Genomic DNA, 27,185 nt, shown 5'->3' with positions numbered 1-27,185 from the left:
CCAAAGTTATTTTACCAGACTTTATTTAACAAGGCTCAAATTTCTCAACTGAAATGTCTTCAATGTACCATCTCTGAAAAATCCCTTCAGATTGGCACCCCCTAAACAAAGAGTCTCTCAGGGGTTTTAGATCTGCCAGACCAGTACCCCACCATCACAGAATGACCAAGCAAATTTCACCCTCTCAGCTCTTACCTCCATGCTCGGGACACCTACCATCCTCACCAAGGAGCTGACCAGGATCCTTCCAGCTTGGAGATCCAGAGCAAAAACTAATCTCTGCATTTAATCATCGCTTTCCATGGTTTCAGGCTGATGGCAGTGTGGACAAGAGGCATGGAGAGCAGGGGAAGGCAGGCACCAGACCTGAGAGGCAGGGACTGTTTGGTTTATGCCCGGTGTGACTCGCTGAGCCGTGCACAGCCAGCAAAAGGAGGAAGCCGTACGATGTGAATGTGGAGAGGACAAACACCGGAACCAGCACACTGCAGGAAAGGGCTGGAGAAACACACTGGGACTGACAGCCTGAGGCACAGAGACTGCCAGAGTCTGGGAGCTGCGGCTGGAAAGCAGTTGAGGGAGCAGCAGACTCTGTGCATAAAGACTACAGGAGAAATGGACCTGCAAGGTAACTGTTGGGTTAGTAACCATCAGTGCTGGAGGAAGAGTTTAGGATCTGACATGCTGGCGTGAGACTGGTCCTGCCTCTGCAAGAGGCTTTGAACAAGGTGGTTTAATGAACAAGGAGGGTATGAACTGTATGTGAGAAGGTTTCAGAGAAGATGGACAAGAGCCAAAGAATGGAGTATGCAACCAGAGGCCACAGGGAGGCAGAGAAATCAAAGAGACAGCCTGAACAAGTGCCCCAGAGCAATGAGAGAACTTCCCAGGTGAACTTGGGAAGGGCTGTGACATGAAAGAGTGAAACAAGAACTGTCAGAGAAGAGCAAAAGGGCCAAGGTCAGCATAGGAGTGAGGACTGGACAGCGAGGAAGGAGTTAGCAGAGGAAGGTCAGGAGCAGGCTGGGGGAGACATGGCAGAAACAGCCACACTTGGGAAGAATGAGCACAGGAAAGTGCATTCCCCTAAGGAGTCTGGAAGGAAAGAGAAATTTCACCCCAACGCCGGCCGTTAGCTAATATCTGAGAGTTCCTCTAGTTCCTCTAGAAACAAAAAAACCTCCTCGCCTGTGCTACTGATTCATATGAGGAATACAGATGCCATCAGTCTCTCCCTGAAACCCAACAGAATTTTTCCATACTGTAGTCAAAGTGTCAAACCTGCCAATGAGCTACACAGCAGAGCTTTTCCAGTTTGTTTTTAGCAACAGTAGGAAATTAAACACAAAGTCCCTGTTAAAATACTTTTCTTAAGGCTGCAAAGTTAAGTACTAAAATGTTACCAAATCCCAAACTTGAGGTTCACCATGCAGCCTTGGTTAAGCCTGTTGATTTGTTTATTATGACACAGTCATAATGATGTGATCATATATTATTACATCCTCAGTAATTTTCTTAATATAAGTCTTGCTCTTATTTAGTGCAAATGATGGGTGATATTCACTCCTCAAACAGTTATTCAGTATTTTGTTTGCTATCCTCAGTTCAATGGGCAGCCCTAGAACTTACTTCATGCTATTCAAACACTAGTGTGAAGAAGGAACTATCATTTAATAGACTGGGTTTTGGTGCTCATCACTACAGTAGTATGTAACTGCTTCACTCCCATTACACAGGATGCAAACTACACCAGGAGATATATTTTTTTCCCTAGGTCAAATTGAGATACGAAGGATCTGACTTTTAAGAGCTATTATAATTACATATCAATAATACTCAGACTACAGCACACACAGATTTCAGTGGTGAATGGCAGCTTAAGAACTTCTGTAAACCCAGCTACATACTTCAATTCAGGCACTTAGAAAATGGAAGACAAAAAGATGTTCTAAACCAGTTGTTCAGGTCATTTACAGTGACCCTGTGCCCACCCTTCAATCTCCAAAGCAGCATTCACTCTTTTCAAAGCAATAAGAGATCCTCTGTCTTCCTGCAATCTCCTGTTTTATTCATTTATACACTTTACAACTTCTGCAGCAGAACTCCTACACATAAGAGTCATCCTAAGAGCACTTCTAGCCTATGATGAATACAGAGTACATCCTGTGAAAAACCAGTACACCAACATACAATTAAAGCCTGCATGACAATGCATATGCATAATCCATGGAATTAAAGCTGCATGTGTAACCTTAATTCCAGTGCTTGATAATATCTGAATGCTTGCCTCTGCCAAACTATTCTTTTACCATCATACCCGTGTGTAGTGTTATATATAAATACACATGGATAAGGGAGTCCCTTGCTATATAAAGATGTACTTTTATGTGCCACAGTAGGATGTTACACAATACAACTCAGAGTGACTCTTGCGGCAGTGAAGGAAAAGGAAACATCTGCATTTAGACTATAATTACTATGCATCTGTGAGACAATTACTGGTCATTTTAAACTGTGCAAACAACACTGTCAACAAGATCAGAGCTGATTAATTTTTTTTAACCTGCTTTCAGCTACTGTACAGAATTTACCATTTATAATCACATACATTAAACATTTTTTCTTACAGTTAAGACTGCAAGCACATTTTAGCAGCTTAGGTTTCTATTACTAGCTCTTCCAGAAGGACACTGGGATTTAAAAAAGAAAAATTCTGAACAGCTAAAAATTTAACTTCTCAGTGAGGCTATGCTGCATGCATGTAGTAAAATTTTATCAATGAACACAAAATCACAGTTAACAGACATAATGGCAAAATGATGGTAGCAAAAACAACTATTTGACATTTTTCAAGCCAGAGTTTCACAACTCTGTTTCTTTGATACAATATTTGAAGACTACTTTCTCTCAGTTGCTTCTAATTTAGTAGCAAGTTAGCTTCAGCTCCAAGGACCAAGGGTGCACTTTGACCCTTTGAACACTTTAGATTGAAGAGAGTTAGACTGGTTTAAGCTCTCATTCCATCTTCACTAAATAAGCTTTTGCCCTGGGAATGAAAATTGACTCAGACAAAATAAAAATGGTATGAAATCACCTATCAAGACAAATCTGGCTATATTAGAGGGTTTTGCCCACAGGTACAGGATGATTTGCAATGGTGTACAGAAAAATAACAGATCTGATGCAATTTTCAACCACATAACTTCAAATCTAAGTAAATATATTCAAAACAAACATGATCTGTCACCACAGGGGATAATAAATTCAAATTACCTTAACCTTCCAAATAAGAGCTAGCAGAGGAGTCAGTTAAGGTGTTCTAAATACAGATTTGTACTGTTACTGCTAGGCTTATTTCTTATGTCGTTTTCCATTCATTGTTATCAATTATTAGCACTATTGTAATTAACCTGTTTCTTTTGTACTATGCTTAATAGCTGTTGTAACTCATCTATAGGAAAAAAATCACTAGAAAGACAAGAATAATTTTACATCCCAAATCTAATTCTTATTAGATTAAAATTGTTCTGTTGTGTTTCAGGAAAAAGTAGTTTTAAAATAGTAATGCAATCACCTCCAGGGCCCAGTGAAACTGATGGCAATACACCTTTAAGAAATCCCTTCAAAAACCTGAACTGCCTAGGAGCTGGGCAGAAGGAGTGGAAGAAATGGGCAATTGCTGTAAAGCAATGGATGAGCTGCAGGGTGGAGAGGGAAAAGCAGCCAAGAGGAAATCAGGAGCAGGCAGCAAGGGAGGAGGTCACAGAAACTGGAAGAACAGCGGGAAAATGAACTCTCTGGGGAAAAATGTTTGTGAAGAATTTATCAGTGAGGAGTTACTTGCTATAAGAAAAGCAATAAAACACAGCAGTCCAAAAAAGAGATGTGAACAGTCTCTTGGAAAAAGAACTAACTTCAAAGTCAATCTAATAGCCACTGAAAACTTTCTCTTCATTTCAAACATGACTGGACTTAGCATTAATAGTCATATTTGCAAAGCTCCTATGCACCTAAAATAGGTACCTTGAGATATTTTTAAAAATGTTTAAGATGGCCAGCTGCTTAAATCTTGTTAAAAACTTTGTGAAACCATACCTAATAAACTGTGAGGAGCTTCTTAAAATCCCCATCAATATCTTTTAAGTCTTTGTCCTGGTTTCAGCTGTGGTAGAGTTATTTTGATTCCTAGTAGCTGGTACAGTGCCGTGATTTGGATTTAAGGTAAGAATGGTGTTGGTAACACACTGATGATTTAGTCATTGCTGAGCACGGCTGACACTCCATCAATGACTTTTCACCTTCTCATGCTGCCCGGCCAGCACAAGAAGCTGGGAGGTGACAGAGCTGGGACAGCTGACCCCAGATGATCAAGGGGATGTTCCATACCCAGCACCCTGAGCAACAAAACTGGGGGGAGCTGACTGAGGGTGGCAGCTCAGTTCAGGGGCTGGTTGGGCATGGGTCAGTGGGTGCTGTGCAACTGCATTGGGCATCACTTGTTTTGTACATTGCTTCATAATTCTTACTATTTTCTCTTGCTTTTCGCTCTGATTAAACTTTCTCTCAACCAACAAGTTTTACCTTTCTCTTATTGTCTCCTCCATCCTACTGGGGGGAGTGAGCCAACAGCTCTGTAGTGCTATTCGTGTTTAGCTGCATGCCAGGCTAAACCACTGCAGTCTTAAAAATGCAAAAAATGCAGTTCCTATATCACTTTTTATATGGATTTATATGGATTGCCTGTGTTTGTTCATTTTGGTTGTGCTCAGATTGTCCTGACAGAGGACCTGTGTATGTGTGTGTGTGCACACGTGCATGCAGAATCTGACAGCTCACAGCTTTGTTATACATTCGAGAACATTAATATAATGTTAATAAAAATGCTGAAAGTGAAAGATGCCATGATAATGTTTTGCCAAGTTTGCTTCTAAATGTAATTCACAGGAGACACAATCCAGGATGAGCAGATGTCTCCAAAAGAAAGAAGATATTAATGCAATCTATAGATTAAATAGCTAATAGTTGGGAATAACCAAGTCTTGTGAGGGTGATGGGCAATATTTGCATCTCATATGTTTTAGGTCATTCAAACAGCATGTAAAGGACATAGTGATACTGGAAAAATAGTACATCACATCAGAGTAAGAATAAATGGAAACTAATGAAATTAATATTATTTAATGAGACATGTTAAAAACTCCTAAAAGGTCCTGTAGAACAACTTTATCTATATTAAAAAAAATTATTCTCAAGGTGTCAGAAATTAGAGACTTCTGAGACTTCTATAAATTATTTGGTATCAGATGTTTAAAAACACTCTAATGTGTTTTTCAGACAGAATTCTAATACTGATTTTCCCATAAGTTCTAAGGCTTAAATGCAGCTGATAAGTAAAAACCAGGATAGCTGAAAAGACCATGAATGGGACAATTTATGGTTTTACAAGCACTAAAAATTGATCAAACTTTGCTGTCATGGTTTCTTTATCAGGGTAGTCATAGTGCAAGTTTCACTTTAGCCGCTGGATTAGTTTCAGTGGAGCCTAATGAAGCTGCTCACATCAGGTTTTTTCCACGTGCGATCTCCTAGACATCTGACCACTCCCTGTTTTCCTTGTAGTGACTTGTAGTGATGCTGAACCGATCCTTAAGGAGCTAAATTGCTTCAGCAAAAGCCAGTCTTTAAATCATTAGAAACAGGCAAATTAGGAGACCCTGAGGAATATCTACAATCAGCAGTGCTTCTGAGAGCATTATTTGTCATCGGTTTATTCTTTGTAGGTTATTTCAGAGAAACTTTTCTTCATAACAATGTTCAGTAGATAATCACCTCAATAAATGCTGTTGCTGCAATTCTGGGGCAAAATAAAACACCTTTGGATGTGTAAAGTACAAGGCTTTTGAGTAGAAAGAGGGTTTTCACATCTGGAAGTGAAGAAAACAGGTTTCTTTATCACCCTGTCTCTGTAGTCTCACGTCTTAAGAGTGATCATGACAAACAAAAGTGCAAATTTTGGTACTGCATCTCATGATTGTCAAAAATCCTGGCAGCTGCATCAGTCAGTAAATTCAGAAGCCCTTCAAACAGGTTAGCAGTGGAAATGTCAAAAGATGCTGCTTTGACAGCATCTCTTTTCAATTACGTTCATAGACATTCATTGTTTGGCAGAACTGTGCATCTAACTGACCCCACAGCTCAGGAGCCACATGTTTACACAAACTCAAGGCCACCTATGAATTATTTGCAGCGTTTTATACTTTGTGTCAGAGCAGAAGCACTATTTAAAATATAGATAACAGTTTCAAAATGCTTGTAATAGAACCCTCAGTATAAAATCTGCCCTGGAGAAGTATTGCTAGGCAGCAGCACGCTCACAAGAGATTTTTGCACATCCTTCCACGCCTTCAGAAAATTTAACTACCTATACAGAATCAGGTACCCAGTTTGTGAAAGGAGCAATATTAAACACTCCCTTGACATGCATGCAGCCATACTTTAGGGTTCCCTTTGTTCTCAAGAGTTCTCCACTGTGTTTAAAAAGTACATGTCAGTAATATTTATCTGTACTCTCCTCCATAGGAAGCTGATGTAAACTGTCACCTATAGAGAATGTCAGCACAAATAATAAAGCCTCTAGTAAGAGGGTGACCTACAGGGCATTAAATATAACAATATGTCCTAAAAGGGAAGCCTCAGCACTATGTTCATGTTGCACTAAAATAAGATAAATAAAAATGAAGATGGCTTATAAACTTTGTTTGGCAAGGATCAGTATTACCACAAAATATATTTAATGTCACCATTAATGATCTGGAAGGTGTAAAAAAACAATTAAATTTTCAGAGAAAACTAATGTTCCATTTCTGCAAACACCTCCTCACATAGATACTCAAGTGGAGCAATTATTGTCTTCAGCAGGATTACTCCCATCTAAACAATTACAAGTAATTTAGTTCTGACAAGATCAGGAACAATACTGGAAAGATCTCAGATTGCTATGCAGGAAGTAAGAAATAATAGAAGCAAATTCAGACAATTATAGCAGCAGCTAGGAAACTGCAAAATAAGATTTAGACACAACAAAACCAACCAAATACAAAACAGTCTAAATTAGCAAGAATAAGAAAGCCTAGCATCTAAGTATCCACCAAAGCTTTTAATGAAATATCTGAAAAGTCTTTATATATATGCATATATCTTCATATGACAACAAAACAGGCTAACATATTGCAGGACTTAAACATTTGCTGGAGCAAAGAAATAGCTTTCCATAAAGTTCTTTTATAGTAACTTTGGAGGTACCATTCTCATCAGAGAAAAAGAGGACAAAAAACTATGAGTAGGGAGAAAAAAACCAAAAAGGATAACTGTTTTATGGGAAGAAATTCTGTCTCTTGGTTAGCAGATATCATACATGACTTTTTCAAGTGAAGACTCAGCAGAATATGATCATAATATAAACATCAAGACAACAGATGACTTAGAGTGGTTCAAGTGGGCAGACCTAGGAATATTGTGGTGGGGAAAGATAATGCATATTAACAAGAACATTTCTGCCACTGAATCACGTAAAACTTTATAAAGATGAAGGTCAAAAGTCTCTCAACTTCAAGACATTGAGACTAAGTAGGATGAAGATGCAATAAACTGCAGGATGGACATCCTGGTGACTGCCTGGAGCTTCACAACACTGCAGTGATTTGTCATGGCAATGGCATAAACCTTACTCATCCTGTCACCATGGCATTAATAATACACTCAGAATGACTTACAACGTCCATGAGATATTAAATTGGTGACTTATGTTTTCTGGATTGCAGTCTAATAAAGATAATTTATTCTTTTTTTGGTAGAAATGTGCATTCATCAAGGTTGTAGAAAGAAAAGCTATCAAAAGAACCATGTAACTATAAAAGATACACTGCAAAAGCAATTTCAAGTAAGTGACATAATGGTGACAGCACTGAGAAGTTTTCTTTTAATCTGGGATTTATTATTGTTTCACTGAAACCTAGGACACCCTAGGACACAGTGGTAGATCGTAGCAGACACAGCAGAAACATGAAATGATACACAATTAAATAGTAATACTGTATATTCTCTGTTTTTATTTTCTTTTATTTTACTGGTCCTTAAGTCCCTGACATGTTACTGACTTTTGGAAAAAGCAGGGCTTTCTTAGCTTAACTAATCCATTCTTCCAAGCTTGTTTTGCTGCTTACAACATTTCTACAGTTTTAGCTCTTTAACTCAGTGGCACTGATGCTCTTTTTCCAATTGGTAATCAGTGGCAATTGGTTACAGCCTCAGCAGTGGCAGGCAGGCTTACCCTTGGCATAGGGCTACCATGGAAAAAAATATGAACAATCAAACAAAAAAAAGGAATTACAAGAACCCCAAGAGGAGTGGTATGGAAAAAAACGGGTTGATGATGGAAGAGGTGAAGGAAGGACAAAAAAGCAGGGAAAGGACCAGAAGTGAATAATGAACAGAGGGAGTTTAGTAGGAGGATGGAGTAACAGAGTAGTAAGAGTAACAGAGCTGGACAAAGTAGTCTTGAAAGTAAGATAGGATGGGAGTGAAAGGGAGATGGTTGAGAAGAAAGTGACAGCAGATCCTTGAAGAAGAGTAGAAGACAAATCCATCAGATCAAATTAAACCACAAAAACATGGGCAGTGTAAAATAAACCAGAAAGAGAAGCATGAGAGAACAGAGGCAAATGGGGACTAGTGAAGTGAAAGCAGAGAAACAAATTCAGATAATAGGTAAAAAATCTGGCAGTTGTTGGCAGCTATGGCTTTCTTTGTAGAAGTTACTTGTTCTCTCAGGCAGTGTAATTCCACTAAGGAATGCTTCCTCAAACCATCTTCAGAGCTCACTGATAATTCTTGGTGCTCAGTTAACACCAATCTAGGAAGGCTCAGTTAGGTTCTAGCAACTTCAAGATAATCTGGTTTAGGGTATGCTCAATAATTACCTCTTTAATAATACTGACTATATAGAAGTTGCTCAAGCCCCATAACACTGGCACAGAAAAGTTATTCAGAAAATGTGTCAAAGCAATAACCTCTCATTAAAAAGAGAAATGCATTATGCCTGCAGGACAGAATAGGCCTTCATGCAAATTTACATTAGGAACTGTATGTCTCAACAAACTATTATATTTCCATACTAAAAGTAGGTTATCAGTGAACTGTGTGTAAATCAAGCTGAGGAGCAAAGAATTATGAGATTTGATCTAAGTTTTGTTGAGCAGAAAGATTGTAAACACTGTATAAATTAGAAGAAACCTCAAAATTAGATCTAGTAATGATATTTAATATAAATTTGGTTCAGTATATAACACCTCTGTTAAATCTGAATACGGTATTTCAATAAAATGCACATTTGCTATACAAACCTGTTAGGTAATATCATTATAAAACTATCAAATCAAATATCTAATTTGATTATAGTCTATAGTCTAAATAATAAATTTTTAAAAATCAAAATGTAAAAAACCCTCTTCAGAACTGGACTTTTTTAGCAGTATACATCAACATTAAATACAGTCTTACCAACTTTTATCTGGATTTGCTGCTGAATACGAGAACTGAAAAGGTTTTTTAAAATCAGGAAGAGAATATGAATAGTCCCTAAATTATAATTATGTTACATGCCTCTAAGTATAAGCACTTTTATACTTTCAGTGCTATTTATCCCTAAAGGTAGAATACTTACAGGTTTTCGAGTTGGGGTAACTTGGACAGAATGGTAAAATTCCGGTTGGACTCGGCTGCTTTTCTTGATTTTCCTTTTTCTTACAGAAGTTTCCTGCTCACTGAGATGGTGAGCTTCCACTATAGGCTGTGTTTCCTCCAGGCGAGGTGCCACACGTCTTCTGACATGGCGAGGGCTTGATCTGAAGCCCTAAAGTAAGAGAAAAAGCGATCATCGTGTTTGGCATCTCCCAAAATGGAGCTGTGTAACAACAGCAACAACACAGGATCTTAACTACAGCTCAAGGTACAGGCATGCTCACCTTAAATTAATATAATGTCCATATATACTGCATGTGATAATAAAGAGATGTTGCCAAGTGCTGTAAATATCACATTTGATTTATATTCTCAATTATATATATAGTAGGCACAGCCAGTAGCAGTATTTATAAGCTTACACTTTTAGTTATTTATAACTAAAAAGTTCTAATTTAAATTTTATAATTAAAAATTTCCACGTTAATTCTTAGCCTCGTGAGAAATGGTTTTAGGGAGCATGGGCTGAAAACGTGGACTTTTTTCCTGAGAATGAAAGTGAAGAAAAATTGATTGGTGGTAACCAATATATCGTCTCAGAAATATTGGCCAACTTATATTTGTATGTATGTATATTTGACCAAATTAATAAACTCAGGAAAAGCTGTCCTTCAGAAATGCATTTTAGAGGCTTTCTGGGAACACCTCTGAGCATCATCCAGAATGGCTCATGGCCTTACAGAATTTCATTCCTTTAATGGCAACATGCATAATGCTATCCCTTTATTGCTACCTGCAGAGCACTTACAATGAGCATTCTCTCATTCCACTGAGTCCTCTTATGAGCATGCACAAATCTGACAAGGGCCATTTGTACTGAATACAATGTTGGTTGATATTAAACTTGGCCAGGCTGTAAATATTCATTCACTTAGTCATATCAGTTTTCAGCATAGGTGAGCCAAACCTGTCCTTAGTGACAGTCTGCAGTTTAAGGACTATATTTCTTTTCAAAACCAAGAATAGATACAACAATTCCTAATTTTCTACTTTCTTTATTCTTCTAGTAGAATGCCTCTGCTGAATGCAACAAAGCCAGCATTTTAGAATCAAACTTCGGCAAGGTTAGATTTCAGATAAAACTGCAGAAATCTATGCTGTGAATCTAAATATTCTGAATTCCTGCCAGCAGAAAACTAGTGGGAGCAGTACATTGCCATATAAATCTGCTGTTCTTTTTCTCCACCCTTCCATTAACTTTTGGGTTTTGTTTTGCTTTTTTTGTTGTTGCTTTAATAGGAAATCAGCACAAAAGAGTTATCCTAAAATGCTGTTATGTTGGTAAATTGAAACAATCAGAAAGTATGTCTCAGTGAAAACTGGATTTGTTCCACTAATGTTCATGAGACTGCAAGGGAAGACAGCAACAGTCTGTCCTGGACACTGAGGTGGACAGACAAACAGCTATCTTCATTACTTACAGATATTCCACATTAAGTAAATATACCCTTAAATGGCCAAAAGACACAAACACGCATTTACATACACATGCTAGTAATTGCTACAGATACACATTGCATGCAACAGATGATGTAAAAAGGTTGAAGTGGGAAGGTGAAGTAAGTCTCAGGGAACAACCTTCTATAAGTGAACCCTGGAGAGGAGGGACAGAAATAGAGCCCAAATCTACTTAGTCAGTCTGGGAGAGTCATGTATGCAGTGCACCAGGGCTGTGAAATATATATGATGCAAAGGTGCAGCCAAAATTTCTTGAATCTTTTTTTATGATCCCTCCTACTCTACAGAGGCAATGGAATCATTGAGAGTTTAGGTAAGGACAGACCTTGACACCCTGTATCTGCATGGAAGCAGGACCCTGCCCATACCAACCAAAGCAAGCAGTAAAGTGGAAGCCACTGCAGCCAGCACACCTGTGCAGGTTTAGGAGGATTGCCAAACATTCAAAGACCTAAATCTGAGACTCTGTCACACTACTGCAGCAGGATAGCTTATTTCCATGTTCTCCCTACACCGTGAAATAGCTAACAGATACTTACAAGGTATCATTCAACATGATACTAGGGACTGTTCAGGGTAAGAGGAAAAAACATAACTCAGGGAGCCTCCTGTAGAGGGGCTTACTGCTAGTGGGAATTTTCTTTTAGCAAAAAATGCTAGTGTGCATTGGGGATTATTCCATGGCAAGTGAAAATATTCCTTAAGAGACCAAAACACGCAGCAAATCTATTCCAAGCTCTGAAATCAGAATAGATTTTCTAATGTCAAATGCATTATGGTTTATGTACATGAGGGCCACTGGCCAAAGCCCTGTGTTATACCCTGCACTGCTCCCTCACCACACTCCCATCCCATTAGCTGGATAAAACTCTTCAGGAAAGTATGTTTATGTAACAGAAGAATTTGATAGAAGCCAAGCAGCTCTAAAAGTGCTTAGAAATGCATGCCAAATAGGGATTTAAGTATGTGGGTCTGTCTCACCAAGTGGCTTCACTTCAAAATATGTCTAGGTTTATTGATTATTATGTTTTAATAAGAAAACGTCACCTGTGATTTCCAGAAAAATCTGTTTATAGACAATGTTTCACCTTGATAAGTTCTGTATTTTTTCACTTTTGCTGTTTATTACTAGTAAGAAAATGGGATCTTTATCTCTTTAAGAGCTCATCTGCTTCTGTTTGCTGAGGCTCATTCTTCTCTTGAAGTCATAATCTGCCTGCAGTATCACAAATGGTTGCTGTGAGGAGGATTATAATGTGATAAAGGCAGAGGATCATGATTTCAGGTGGAAAATTAATTCTGTATCTACAAAGATAATGTTACAAGGACAGAGTCCTCAGACCAAATCCCAAAATGCTTACTCATTCCTGCAATGAGACTCTACCAGAGCAAAGATGCGAATCCAGAGAATTTCAAAATTTGGTAATCAAAAATGAAGACAGGAGGTAAAAGTGATGTAACATATGGAAGCTGCTACTCCTGTACTCAGTGCAAAATTAGAATGCCTGGTGATTCCTTCTAAACAGTGAAATGAACAGAAGCTTTTTGTGTAATCTGTTTTATTTATCCCTCAGTTTAGCCCAGAATTAAAACCATCATATTAGTACAGCAATCAAAATAAAAACCACGGAAATCACACAAATATTTGTTTGGCAAAAACAGCACTATTTTAGATGTTAAGTCAGTGCTCATAGATGAGCAGAAAAGTGTTACAAAATGCTCAGGGAAGCACAGTGTACCACCTGAGGCCAAATCACTGAGGAAGAGCTGGAGATTTTAAAATCATATGGATATTTATAACGAAGTTGCTCTAACACCATTAAGCAATTTGTAGCTCCCAGTATCATGTGAATGCTGTGTCACTGGGCAATGAAAACCTTTTCTTGTTCTTTGCACTGGGAGGTAGTTGCTCATTCCCAGAACCTACAGCCTGACTCATTTTTGTGCCTGTAAAATTCTGAAACAAGGCAAACCAAACAAAACTTCAAACATGTATTTTTAGAAAACCTGTCTTCCAAATACCAAAATAGCTGCACAAAGATTTACACTGAAGTAATCTTCCTTAAAGAAACAACTCACATGATCACCAGAACCAGGTGATTCCAGGCATATCAGAGAAGAACTGAACTTGGAATTATCTTCTCTGCAAAAGCAGTCATGTGCATCCTTCCAGTTAGAGTCTGCTAGAATCCAGGAAGAACGATCTTCCTAATCAAATTCTACAGCAAACAGGAATGGAGAGGCGTCTCTGGAAGCTCTTGCAGAGCTAAAGGTTAGCTCACCTGTCCCAAGGAGCTTTTCTATATGAGGAAACAGGCTGGGAGATCAGCCCCTTTTGGCTGAAATTCATCCTTTTAAGCCTTCTCTGAATGTTGGGGGTTTTTTGGTTTGGTTTTTTTTTTGTTGTTGTTGTTGGTTGGTTGGTTTTTTCTCTGGAATGGGGTGTGATAATATTGAAAGAACCTACTCTGTCCATCTTTATACCCAAATCAATGATAAACATTGCCAGCCTGGCCACTGCGTGCCACAGCACACTGTATAAAATTACTTTCAGAGTAAGGTGTTCAGTGAAAAAATATCTTATCCAGGCAATTTTTAACATCACACCTCTGATTCAGTGACCAATTTCTTGTCTATAGAAACACATGTGGGTTTTCTCTGACCAAAGTTCAGCAGACATCCCCTCCCCAGGTTGCCCTTCAAGCCACCAAAGCCAGCAGGCCAGATGAACCAATCCTTCACAGCACCTATTGCTCTCCATACCCAGAGCCCAGAGTGACCACTTCACTCACAGACATCCATACTGTGAGTATCCAAACTAAATAGCATGGATCAGATCCATGGTGGCAAGATTTTGGTCTGTCTCCAATACAATATTCATCATTCCATATTTTATCATCAGACTTCCTTTTATTTTTCTCCTTCTACATGAAATTATTCTGGTCTCTTCCATCACTTTTTTTTTGCCTGTTAGAGTTTCACGTTTCCTCATTCACAGACATCACTCTTGATGAATCCTCATAATTCAGTACAGCACACTTACAAATTTATATTACTGTATATGTAACAGTAGCACATGTTTTTCTGCTCTTTTTAAACATTTCCCTTCCCATCTTCTTTCCAATGTGACACTACACATTGGAAAGCAGTCCTCACTGAACTATTAAAATCATTCAAAAGGCCCTTTCTGAAGATCACAAACCTAAAAATTAAGAATGTAGTTAATGACTTTTTTCTGTAATACACTCAGCCTTGCATTTCTTAACAACATCTTGTGTACTTATTTACCCCATTTCTTCAAGATGATCTGCTATTTGATAAAGAAATATGCATACTCTGCTATCCTTGTTGTGTTTCTGTTTATACTCATTCCTAATCCAGTCATCATAAAAACCAGGAATTTGAAATTTCCTAAAAAAACTTGTTTAGCTTTTGCTTTTATTTAAATTTACAGATGAGAACATTTTGAATAATACATTGAACCTTTTTCTTTCACTTAGTTTTTCTGTATTTATTTTTGCTTCTTTGTCTGATACTTTATTAACAACAGATGAATGCATCAGTGCTACCCCGTGTGTGCATTATTGCTTTAGTGATATAAATCTCCAACTCCTTCATTCTTTCAATGTGCAATTGCATTAATTTACCAGCTCCTTCTCCTCTTCATTCCAGCTTCCACTAGCCCTACAGCCTTCATCATGCGTTATCTCTATTTTTAGGCTTGATAAAAAGCCATATTCAGTTTCCTTTTTTTCCAGTGTATTTTATGTAGAATATATTGGTTGTCGGAATTCTGATCTTGGAACACAATCTTTCCAGCCAGTATGGGGTTTTGGAGTCAGTAAGCATTATCATCAATAGAGGTAAAAGTGCATTACCTGATGTCCAGCTGAAGTCAACAGAAATCTTTGCATTAACTTCAGCGGGCACTGGACTGCAGCCCAGTTTACCTCCTGGCAGAACTTCAGGAAATCAGAGAGAAAGTGCTAGCTAGCATTAGGCCACAATTCAGTGACAGCAAAACTTAGGTGTGTTTGCAAAGGCCTTTGCAGACATTTGAGTAATTCCTGTGGATTAAAGTGCGCTAATAAATATCAAAGCCAGAAGAAGCTTAGATAGGATGTCCAGCTTTGTGTTCTTGCTTTCAAGGTTTCTGACAGTGGTTGTACGTGCATAAGAATTGTCATCTGTTACCATTGTCAACTAATGGCCTAAGAAATAGTCTTCAAATTGTCAGTTACCACATGTTCAAATCTTGGGAATTTTCATGTCTACACAATCCACAACATCTTAGGGCTGCAGACATTAGTATGCATAGCATCAAACCCTTCTCAAGATGCTGGCATTCTCAACTCTTCAACAGACAAGCTGAAATAGAATTAAACCCTGTAGTTGGAGTACCTGCTTCAACTAAAATGGCAGTTTTAATTAAATAACTTTATTGTATCAAATTCCCCTGCACACTGAAAGAAAAATTTGAGATTCTTTCTGCTATATATATATATGTATATGTATATATATAAAATATATATGCATGTATCTATGCATCTGAATTGTAAGAACAGTTCTAAAATAAAAAGATTGCATTATTTCCCTCCTTCCTCTACCATAGAGATTTCCATCCCAAATATCATCAGCTTACAAAGAACCAAAGAAAACCCCATATCACTTATTTAATTGCAAATTCTGCAAGTTACACCCAGTTCTCCAAGATATTTACAGTAAAGATTGCTAAGTAATGTAACATGTAAATTTTCTATCACAGGAAGATTACCTACACTCACTGAGTGTATTATTTCACTAACACCCAAGAAGGATGAAACTGCATTTGTTTTATTTTGATTCCATCAGAACTAAAAAAATAGACCTGTTTTTTTGTGTGTGGCTCTCTTCACTATTTTTTTAAATCTTACAAAGGGTTACTCCTATAAAGATCTGAATCAGGACTTAAAACACAAAATATAAGATTTTACATTCCATTTCTCATTCCATTCCCTCATTAGCAAGCTTTCACTGATGCTGCTTTGCATGCCTTATGTTTATTTTAGGAGATATTATTCTTATCTTATAAAATATAAACTCTAAGCAGTGCTGGAACCATTTCTCAGATATTGAAGACTGTGATTTGGCACATGCAATATTCCAAGATAAGTCCACATGTTCAAAGGCATTTAAAGCAATTGCTTTTTACATAACCTGAACAAGATTACTTTCTCAACCAAATTCATGAAATAGAACATCAGTAATCTGCTTTTCAGTTCCTAAGCAGGCCCCCCATGCAAATACATAAGAGCCCATGTATTTAGGTATTTAGGAGCCCCTAGGTTTAGGTGTGAATTTAGAATACAGTGTCTAATAACCAACGTTGTTACACTGCTGTTTAACATGACATGTTTGTTTTTTCCTGTCATAAGGTTAGGATTCCTATTAAAGCACAGGTAAGTTGTAACATCAGGAAAATCAGATGATCTGCAAGCAAATAGCCAAATGGCACCCCCAGTCATACCTCAAGATACCCTTTAAATACTCTTTCCTGCCTAAAGCTATAAGCCACAGAGGCTGGCCTGTTCTCCAGGCAGTGCTATCCCTCTCTGACAAGAAGGCTTGCAGCTCTCCACAGCAGCTTTGCAATGGCTTGTCCCAGTTCCTTCTCTGTTACCTCAGGGCACTGCAAGCCTACCTAGGAAGGGAACTATTATTTAAGAGCCAAAAAAAAAAAAAAATCAGTGTACTGCTTGATCAGTGGTCTGCAACATTCCCCAAGCACGACCCCCTTTCCAGCCCTGCTTCCTCCTTTTTCCATCTCACCATGTCATCTTGGGCAGTGTCCAGTATATATCAAGAATCTGCCAAAAGGAATTAGCTTTAAATATTAAAAATACAGTAAGAAGCTGAACAAGAAATAGCAGAGATTGCCAAACCATACCAGTGCTGCCAAACATCTAATACAAACAGATTACTCTGTTCTGTCCAGTGTGCTTGTTTGAAACACAAACTGGTAAGAATTCTTCCTGCCACAGCATGTGAAGATGTGTCTGTACTTTTTTAGTATAAAATAAATGCATAATCAATGAGAGACTTAGAAGGAATATATTATAAAAATATACCTAGACTAGAATTCAGGTATCTATTAAGATAACTAGATTCAGATACCAACAACATACCTGAAGAAGCATTGCTTCCTGTTATCACCAATAAAAAATGTAGTTGACACATTCAGTGAGGCTTGAAGAACCATTCAGCACATCCTGAAGCAGACAGCAGCACTAGGTCAGGTGAGTACCTGTGTAAACTATAATCTGTAGATGCCTACAGTGAGCCCATTGGGCTGCATAAGGGCCTGCTGTTTTCACAAATTCACTTTCCAACTCCTACTTCACATGAAGGAAGGCAGTGGGATCAGAGAAAGCAAGAGAATGATGGCTCAAATTGGTTGTATCATTTTGTTCTTTCTAGAACATGGGAGAAGGATAAATACAATAATTCAGCCTGACAGGATTATGTATTTCAGCTGAATTTGTGCTATCAATTTATATAATCATCAATTAAGCCTGTAGGATCTGTGTTTCACTCCCAGTCTGCTCTACTACCTACCCCACCTCGCTGAAGCTGAGTGCTGTATTTAAACAGCTGAGTGGACAGGGGAGATAAGGACATTGGCACAACTTGTGAGAAATGTGTCTTTGCCCGAACACCAAGTGCATTTAGTTTCTGTAGCTGATGCGGTGTTTTCACACTTCAGCCGCAACTCATGTTTCATTGCCACTGATGAGTCAGGAACAGCAAAGCTCTGACTCTCCTTGATGCAAGGCAGCAGGGCACAAGGAGCCCAGCAGGGGTTCAGACACTTGGGGCACAAGTATCCGGATAACAAGTACCCGGGCTCGCTGGTGAACCAGAAACACAAGGAGTAAGCTCAAAGCCAAGGCAGTTTTGTTAACACTAGGCCAAGATCAGGTGTCTCCACTGTGAGCCTGACATGCTAAAGCATCTCTGCCATAGAGTGCTGAGTCTTGCTGCAGGAGGCTGGAGGAGCCCCCCTGCCCACACTCCAGAGCCTGAGGCCCTCCGAGATGCAGAGCACGTGGGGCAGGGTGAGCGGCTGCAGCTCTGGCTGGGATCCTCTCCCGTCTGACATGGCCCAAAAAGACAGCTCAGCTGAATCAGATCCTACATGAAAACATCAAGGTGACTTCACCCTGTGCTCTGCACATTCTTCCACAGCACATCAAAGTGCCTCTACTTAAAACAGTCTGGGAATGGAAGAGAGTGTGAGGTTTCCATGCCCAAGGAAAACACACATAACAGCCTTGAAGCAGCCACAACCCCAAGGGTCATAGTACCTGTTCGTGTGGTGCTTTCTTACATTTAATACCCTCAGTCTAAAGAGCTGAGCTGTTTCTGAAGGAGCATCCACAACCTGATCTGTCAATCTTATAATGTAACAGTAACTGAGAAATCGGTGCAGATGATGAAGCTTTTCTGAGCAGTGTGTGATCTACGGAGCCCAGCATGATCTCTTCTGTCTGTGTAAGAACAGTTTCTTACAGGAGATGTGCCCACTGCAAGTATGACCTCAGCTATTTTAATTGGTGGTTTCAATCTGAGGTTTGTTTAGGGCAAAAGATAGCAGCTGGAAGTTCCCACTCTGTACACGTGTACAACGTGTCTGCTAACAGGCGGATGGCCACAAGCCCTGCTCCCCCTTGAAACCAGGGTTCTGCTTGTGTGAACAGGGAGTGTGCACATAGCACAAGTGAGCTGCTGCTCCTCTAAAACCCACATTTCCAGAGACAGAAGCAGTTACTGAGAAACATGGATATTTAAACACATGGTAGCTGTGAGGTTGCTGGCATAACTGTGTATTAATGAGAAACTAGAGTGAGAAGAACTTCTATGAGGTAGTGTATCTTTATGCAGTGATTTTCCTGGTCCTGCTAGAGAACCAGGATGTGTTTACTTATAAAGCAGGTCCCAGGTCCATGCTTGACCACTGATGTGGACCATAACATTTGGTCAGTACTTTTCTAGGTTATTGATAGAGCTCAGAGGTGATTCCCTCAGCATTTCGAAGCTCTGCAGACCATCAGAAGCCAGAGCAGAGATACAGACAACCAGAAGGCTACATAAATACACCAGGCATTTCTACACTACATTGTAGTACAGAGTAGAAGTACCCAAGTTAACTTCTCTGGAGTTAGCTCAGCTCAGCACCTGAGCAGTCTGGCTGCAGCAAAGAGACAATTGCCATATATTTTGTGATACAATTGCCTAACTCTGCTGTTCTTCAGCACAAAACAATGCTTCTAAAGAGCTATCTAAAGGCAGCACTGCTGTGTCTAAAGCTCACAAAGAGTGATGGACAGATGACATATAGTAAACCAAATCTCAGTGATACCTAGTTTGCCATGTGACAGCTCATTGTGGCAAACTCAGTCTCGACCACATTATTGGATATGTTATGAAAAATGAACAGAAGGATTTGTCCTTATACAGTGTATTTATAGCTCTCCATTCATTCCTATACATAAGTGCTATCATACATCTAAGAAAACAATTTATTTTTTCTCTGATTTATTTTTCTTTGAACCTGTTCCTTAACTCTTAGACAGCTAATGGAAAAATAGTTTAAACATCCTGAGGGAAAATCATGTCAAACACAAAGGTAAAATATTTTTAGGCTGATTCAGCTTCGTAAAGACAATGAAACATCCTTTCAATAGGTGAATGAATGTATTTTTCTGGCTAGTCCTGCACATTTGTGCTGGTCCTTGGATGCACTCCCTCTGATCAAACAGAAGACTTAAATTCAGCTTGGAGGCTCTGTTGATTTCTGCTTTCACTGGAGCTGTACATATCTGGAGCAGTTTATAAATAACTGCAATGCTCAGGATGAATTATGGTGCAACTCTTCAAAGACTATTCATTATTGTTTTGGAAGATAACTAGAACTGTATTTTTAGGCAACTCTCTTGCAATCAGCCTCAGAAGGGGCATGATTATGGCAAAGGTACGCTTAGGGACAAGCTTATGAACAATTTTCTGGGCATATGTGATGAGAAAATAATATATATATTTCCCAGAGACTATTGTACTATAGTTTTGCAACCATTGAACCATACTGGATGAATTGGAAAACCCATTTGTTCTTAAAAAATGTCATCAGTCTTCAATGAATTATTTCACTACCAGGCTAGTCACAACAATAAAGAATCACAGAATCACTAGTTTGGAAGACACCTTCAAGATCAGCAAGTCCAACCCATGCCCTAACATCTTAACTAAGCCATGGCACCGAGTCCAATTTTTTTTTAAACACATTCAGGAGTGGTGACTCTACCACCTCCCTAGGCAGACAATTCCAGTACTTTACCACTCTTTCCATGAAAAACTTTTTCCTAATATCCAACCTATATTCCCCTTGGCACAGCTTGACACTGTGTCCTCTGGTTCTGTCAGTGCTGCCTGGAGAGACCGACCCCACCTGCCTACAAACACCTTTGAGGGAGCTGTAGAGAGCGATAAGGTCACCCCTGAGTCTCCTTTTCTCCAGACTGAACAACCCCAGCTCCCTCAGCCATTCCTCAAAGGGTTTGTGTTCCAAGCCCCTCCCCAGCCTCGTTGCCTCCTCTGGATGTGCTCAAGCATCTCCACGTCCTTCCTAAACTGAGGGGCCAGAACTGGACACAGCACTCGAGGTGTGGCCTCACCCGTGCTGAGTACAGGGGCAGAATGACCTCCCTGCTCCTGCTGGCCACACTATTCCTGATCCAGGCCAGGGGCCATTGGCCTTCTTGGCCACCAGGGCACACTGCTGGCTCATGTCTATCCTGCTGTTGACCAGCACCCCCGAGTCCCTTTCTGCCTGGGCACTGTCCAGCCACACCATCCCCATCCTATAAAGTTGCAGGGGGTTATTGTAGCCTAAATGCAGGACTCGGCACTTGGACTTGTAAAACTTCATCTTACTGGACTCTGCCCATCCATCCAACCATTCCAGGTCTCTCTGCAGAGCCCTCCTACCTTCCAACAAATGGATACATGCTCCCAGCTTAGTGTAGTCTGCAAATTTACTGAGGAAAGACTCAGCACCCTCATCCATGTCATCAAAGAAAATACTGAAATAGACTGGATATGTACAACCTGGTAGTGACTGTTCAGTGTACTAAAATGAAAATGTGGGGTCAGCAAAACTCAAACCACCTCATCTTATTCCTTTGCTACAGACATGGTTAACACACACTGCCAGCCCTTCCAGAGAGTCTTTTCACAAAGTCTCAACTCCTATTTGTTTTACTGGTGTATTTACTGCTAACCCACCTGGGGTTAAATGAAGTCAGAATTTACAGTGGACTGTAAAACTTGCACTGATTTGTTTCCTAGTTGTTTTAGGCCAGTAGGTCTCAGTGGAAGCATCCAGAGGAAACTTGTCCAAATTATATGAGTCAAAATTAAATAAACACAAAGTACAGTAATTTCACGAATACAAGCCGCACCAATTTGACTAAGATTTTGCTCCTAAACGGGAAATGCGGCTAATAATCAGGAGCGGCTAATACAACCTCAGAAGTGCCTGCCAGAGTGCTGAGCCGAGCAGCTGCAAAGTCGGCATTTTGCGATTGTTACAAATCGCTACTTTGTTGCACCGCGCGTGGAGCCTGGCTCCCTGCAGGCAGCACGGGGGGCGGGGAGAGAGGCGGGAGAGCTCTCTTTCCTCCTCTGCCACAGCCCAGGGGAGAGACGGGGGGGCCCGGCGCCGCCATTGCCGCAGCCCGGGGAGGAGAGGGGGGACCCGGGCCGCCCCTACCGCGGCCCGGGGAGGGGGGGGGAAGCCCGCGCCGCCATTGCTGCGGCCCGGGGAGGGGGGGGGGAAGCCGGCGCCGCCATTGCTGTGGCCCGGGGATGGGGGGGGAAGCCGGCGCCGCCATTGCTGCGGCCCGGGGAGGGGGGGGGGGAAGCCGGCGCCGCCATTGCTGCGGCTCGGGGAGCCGACGGGAGCCCCGCGCAGCCATTGCCGTGGCTCGGGGAGGGGGGGGAAGCACGCGCTGCCATTGCCGCGGCTCGGGGAGCTGACGGGAGCCCCGCGCAGCCATTGCCGCGGCTCGGGGAGCCGACGGGGTGCTTTGTCCCCGCCCGCCGCCGCCGCGGCAGGAGCGGGGAAACTCCGTCCCTGCCCGCCGCCGGCGCCACGGGCGCGGGAAAGCTCCGTCCCCGCCCGCCGCCGCTGCCGTAGGAGCAGGGGAAGCTCCGTCCCTGCCTGCCACCGCGGGGCAGCGCCGACCCGGGGTGACCGAGCCCAGTGGCAGCGGCGACCGGCCCCGAGCTGCAGCACCGGGCTGGGCCACCTGGTCCCGTCAGCGGCCCCTAGCGGGCCGAGCCTGCACAGCCTTAGCTCAGCCAGTAAACCTCGCCCTCCCGCGGTTCTGTTACTAATTGCACACGGGTCCTCGCTGCGAACGACAAAGCGGCTTATATTCGTGTGCGGCTTATCTATGGACAAAAACCGAAATGTTTGCCAACACCCAGAGATGCGGCTTATATTCAGTGCGGCTTGTATTCGTGAATTTACTGTAATACCAGGTTGCTTGTGACTACCCACTGACACTGATACTTTCAGTTCCTGAGGTCATTGTATCTCTAACATGAAAGGTAAGAGAAAGGAAAACTACGAAGCTCAGAGAAAATTTGAGGCAAAAGATTTATAAATCTGGTCATTTTTCTTCAATGATATGAAAACTGCTGCTTTAGCAATTAGCACAATTATCCCTTCACAATCTCATAAAACACAACCATTTATAGAACCTGAATGACAACCTTTCTTTTCAACAGTTCTTACCACCAAATCAAAAGACATTAAGAATTATACCATTCAGATTAATTCCTTCCAGCCTAAGGGCTAGAAGCTTACTTCCCTTTTAATTGAAAGGTAAAAATCTCACATAATCCAATGACTCCAGAGGCTTCAACTATGAGGAAAACTAATTCAGAAAGAAATTTAAATCACAAGAAGGGGCAACACGAACACATAAGCTTTTAAATTAAAAGGTACAAGACTTTCAGACCTCTTTCTAAAGCATAAAATGGTAAATATTGAAATGTATCAAGTCCAAGCCCACAAAGTACTCAGAGAAAATTCCTCTACTTCATGAAAAAAACAACTTCTACAAAGAACACAACAACAATGTAACTAGTGAATCATTGCTAGCCTCTACATTTTTTCAAAAATAATTTTAATATTATTAATACTAATAATAATAAAAAGGCCCAACAATGGATCATAGTCCCTACTTTGGTAAACTCTCACTGAGTTATACTGTTATTTTGGTGTGGTTTTGGTTCGGCACAGACTTTTCATTCTACAACTGATTCTCAAAATAAAGACAGACTAGTGCAAACAACTACATCAAAGTCTGATGTGTCATGTAGCAATGAATATTCTGTTGGAAATTTACTTGTTTTCTTTTAAAGCAGTGGCATATCTAGGTCTTCCTGAGATTAGGAACATTAACTATTCTGGGTGTGATTCCTTTGTGACTTCATGGAATTTCCATAGTACCTGGTGAATAAAAGAATCTTAAGAGCAGATATAATGAACCTGAGGACTGTAAATAAAAAATAAATTAAAAATTTGACCAGACTAACTTCAGATGGTGGCAAGTGTTAGTGGGGAGGTGGAGACATCACTGTATTATCTCAATAAACTCTCACATCTTCCTGGTTAATTTTTTCTGTTATTAAGCACCTCTAACAAAGACTGACTTTAACCTACTTTATATTCATAATGATTCATGCAAATTTTCCTTCTTTTGAGGCAGGGGGTCAAGTGTTTAAGTTCATTCTATAATAAGCAATATCTGCATATACTTGATGTTTAATAATGAGGCATGTTTTGCAGAGACATTAAAAATCAAGGCCCACAAAAATGAACTATTAGTGGATTCAATACACCAGTGGCATATAAAATTCAAAACAGAAGGGCTGAAAAGGATCATAAATGCACTTTCAAATTTTTTATCTACCCTCCCATAGTACGCAGTCTTATTTTTTATTATGTGGTTCGGTATTAAAGGAAAAGGATTCAATAGTTCTCACTGTATCTAGACAATGAAGGCATGCACCATGAGAGCTGTGGCTGTGGCAAAGAATCTCAACATAAATTTGCACACATCTATTTTTTCCAAATATAAGGCTTTCCTGGCAGGCAGTCAATCATGCAGGAATTGCCAGCTCTCTGTAGATAGGGCAATTATAATTCTCTGTGCACTGCTGCTAGACCACCTGCACGTTCACATGTGATGGAAGTCAGATTTGAACTCAGCTCTCAGGAGATGAATGCCAACCCACTGCTATTTACTATCAGCCTATTCTTCATTATCTTTCATTATAATTAAGAAACACTATTTATAACTACACCTGACAAACAACTAAGCATGGTGGGAGCTAGCAGATGTACCTTGTGCTACAAAACTTGGAACTGAGATATTGCATTAATTTTGGGGGTGGGGGGATTATGCAAAGCCCGTATTTTCGTGTATCATGCTTTGCTTTCATCAACATTTTATTCCAGTTGGAAGTGCATAAGGTTTTGTGATGACAGAGACAGAGAATGTCAAATTCTGCTTCAAGATAATGTTTCCAATATTTTTATTGGAAATATGCCCGTAGTTTTGTCATTAATGAATTCTATTAGATTCATTAAAATAGGGTTTTACTTGAAAAAATACTGGAAAATTAAAATTTAATGATGTCAAATGAGTCATCATTTCTCTATCAAAAGTCTCATCAGATAATGAAGGGGAAAACAGTTCTACCACTTATTTAAAAGAGCAGTTTAGCCCACTAGCTGCAGTATTACTCCATCTAAACAAAATACAGAAAATTAAAAAAGAATGTAACAGTTACTCTAGCATGTTTTACTTAATGAAAGCTTCTAGGAACTATTTTTTAATTTGTCTACTTCTGACTGGATGATAAACAAATAACCACACGCTGAAGCAATAAAAATAAATTACTCTGCCAACTAACTTCCCTCTGAAGTGTCACCATGCAGGATGGCACATATTTCAAAACATTAAACTTAATTTCCATCTAGGCACAGGGCTGAGTGAATTTTACATGGAAACCAAGCATTTCATATTGGACAAACTGAATATTGAAAAAATATTTTGATTTCCAGAGGTACACATTTGTTCAATTCACTGAAGCACTGGTGAACAAAAACCTCAGGGTTTTCATGGCTTAAGATAGGACACTCCCTATGGCATCTTCTTTTCGTGATAGTGTGTACAAATTTCAAAATAGTTAAGAATTTAAAATTAATTGCCAACATGAACCATGCTGCAAAAATGTATCCCATGCACACTTTTGAAAACATTATCATAATTGGATAATTTTCACACCTACAGCAGGGTAAAGGAAAATGCAAATAATTTAAAACAAAATATCAAGGCTTTCAATGGCATGAAGATATGCCTTAAATCAATAGCAGGAAACCAGACAAGAGAAATATCTAGACAGGAGCTCTACAGGGCAGCATGGAAACAAAGCGGGTACTAAAACAAATATTATTTTTCATATTTTCCCAGCAATTATGCTTCTCGTTCAGAATTCCTAGGAAGTGGCTGGGGTTTGTGTTATACTTTCAGCACTGGCATGTAAGAGTTTTGATTCCCCTGACCTCTGAATACAAAGTCTGCCTGCCAAGCCCGCTTGTAGTCTGGATCCTTCTGGGATCTCCCGCGGCAACATCCAAGCCAAGCAGGCAACTTTCCTGACAAGGAGCAGGGCGCAGGTGAGGGCTGTGGGCAAAGCAAGCGAGCAGAGGCTCTGCAGTCACAAACCTGACCAGCTCTGCGTTTACTGAGAGGTCAGTAACTGGGCTCAGGGCTGCTTTTGGACACAGGGAGGTCTGGCACGTACAGCAAGCACAGCTTTTCTCCAAGTAACCAATTCCTTTGGGAATGACACAAATCGGCAGGCCGGTTAGGGTAACACAGATGAAGAGCTCATTTTGTGTTGGGAAGGAAAAAAAACCAAACCAAGAAATGAAAGAGGACATTATGTCTTTCATGCAAAATGAAAAGTTCGCTATATGATTCCATTAACAAAAGACCACGACAACACGTACTCGGGTAAAGAGAACAACTTCTGACCTTGAAATTGCGTGCTAAATAAATTACCTCAGAGCGAAAGTGATGAGTTCTCATGACAGCATCTGGAAGGGAAGCAGAAAGACACACAGGCTCCAGCGGCTGCACCTCGCATTTCGCCCCGGCTAGCGGGTTTACCCCGCCACTCGCCCTTTGGCGCACACTCCGGGACGGCTCTGGCCCTTCAGGCACAGCCCGCAGCTCCGCCCGGCATTTATATTTAATTCATCGGGAAGAAGTTCGGCATAAAGTTCTGCTGCGCTTTGACAGACCGGGGAGGGCTGGGGGGGTTTCCCAGCCTCTCACCTCTCTCCCTCTAGCCGGGGTTTTGCTGAGGGATGGGTGGAGACAAGGCTGCCGCAGTCCTGGGCTCGGCTTGAATTTTCTTTAAAGCCTTTGCCCGGCTAAACCGTGCCACGGCGGCCCTCCGCCGGCAGAAACCTGGGGATGGGCCGGGGAGAGCCCCGCCGCCCTCAGGGATCGGCAGCGTCTCTTACCTCGGCTCCTTGAGCGACCTGAAAAGACGGATTTGATGGGATGCCTCCCTTTCTGGAGCCTGCGGTGCCAGCAGCAGAAGAATAAAATCGTGGCAATGGTCCCCAGCAGCAGCAGGAGCAAGAAGAGGGCGCACTGGATGCTGTAGGGTCTCAGCAGGACCAGGAAAGCCGCGGCAATCATGGCTCAAGCGCCCGGCTGCCCCTGTGCGTGCGCGGGTCTGCGGCGAGCGGCGAGGGGCCGGGCAGCGCCGGGCAGCCTCTCCCCCCGGCAGCGGGGCGGGCA

At 40.8% G+C, this 27,185-nt stretch overlaps 1 protein-coding gene across 9 annotated transcripts in view; it reads right to left on the bottom strand.

Moving 5' to 3' along the window:
- Positions 1 to 27,133, bottom strand: part of DST (dystonin) — a 295,125-nt gene extending 267,992 nt beyond the window's left edge. For 4 of the 9 annotated variants that reach the window (XM_033054006.1, XM_033054009.1, XM_033054011.1 and 1 more), the window contains exons 1-3: positions 26,903 to 27,128; positions 26,409 to 26,470; positions 9,722 to 9,910 (exon numbers count right to left, since the gene is read on the bottom strand). In XM_033054006.1, coding sequence (XP_032909897.1) covers positions 9,722 to 9,910; positions 26,409 to 26,470; positions 26,903 to 27,083 — 432 coding nt within the window. In that variant the 5' untranslated portion in view covers positions 27,084 to 27,128. Of the gene's footprint in view, positions 1 to 9,721; positions 9,911 to 26,408; positions 26,471 to 26,902 lie in introns of all 9 variants that reach the window. The other 5 variants (XM_033054007.1, XM_033054012.1, XM_033054014.2 and 2 more) reach the window with 3 other exon arrangements.
- Positions 27,134 to 27,185: the final 52 nt, after the last annotated feature.

Source organism: Catharus ustulatus, chromosome 3 (assembly GCF_009819885.2).
Source record: "Catharus ustulatus isolate bCatUst1 chromosome 3, bCatUst1.pri.v2, whole genome shotgun sequence".
Lineage (NCBI taxonomy): Eukaryota > Metazoa > Chordata > Aves > Passeriformes > Turdidae > Catharus > Catharus ustulatus.
This window is presented reverse-complemented; position numbering and strand designations above follow the sequence as displayed.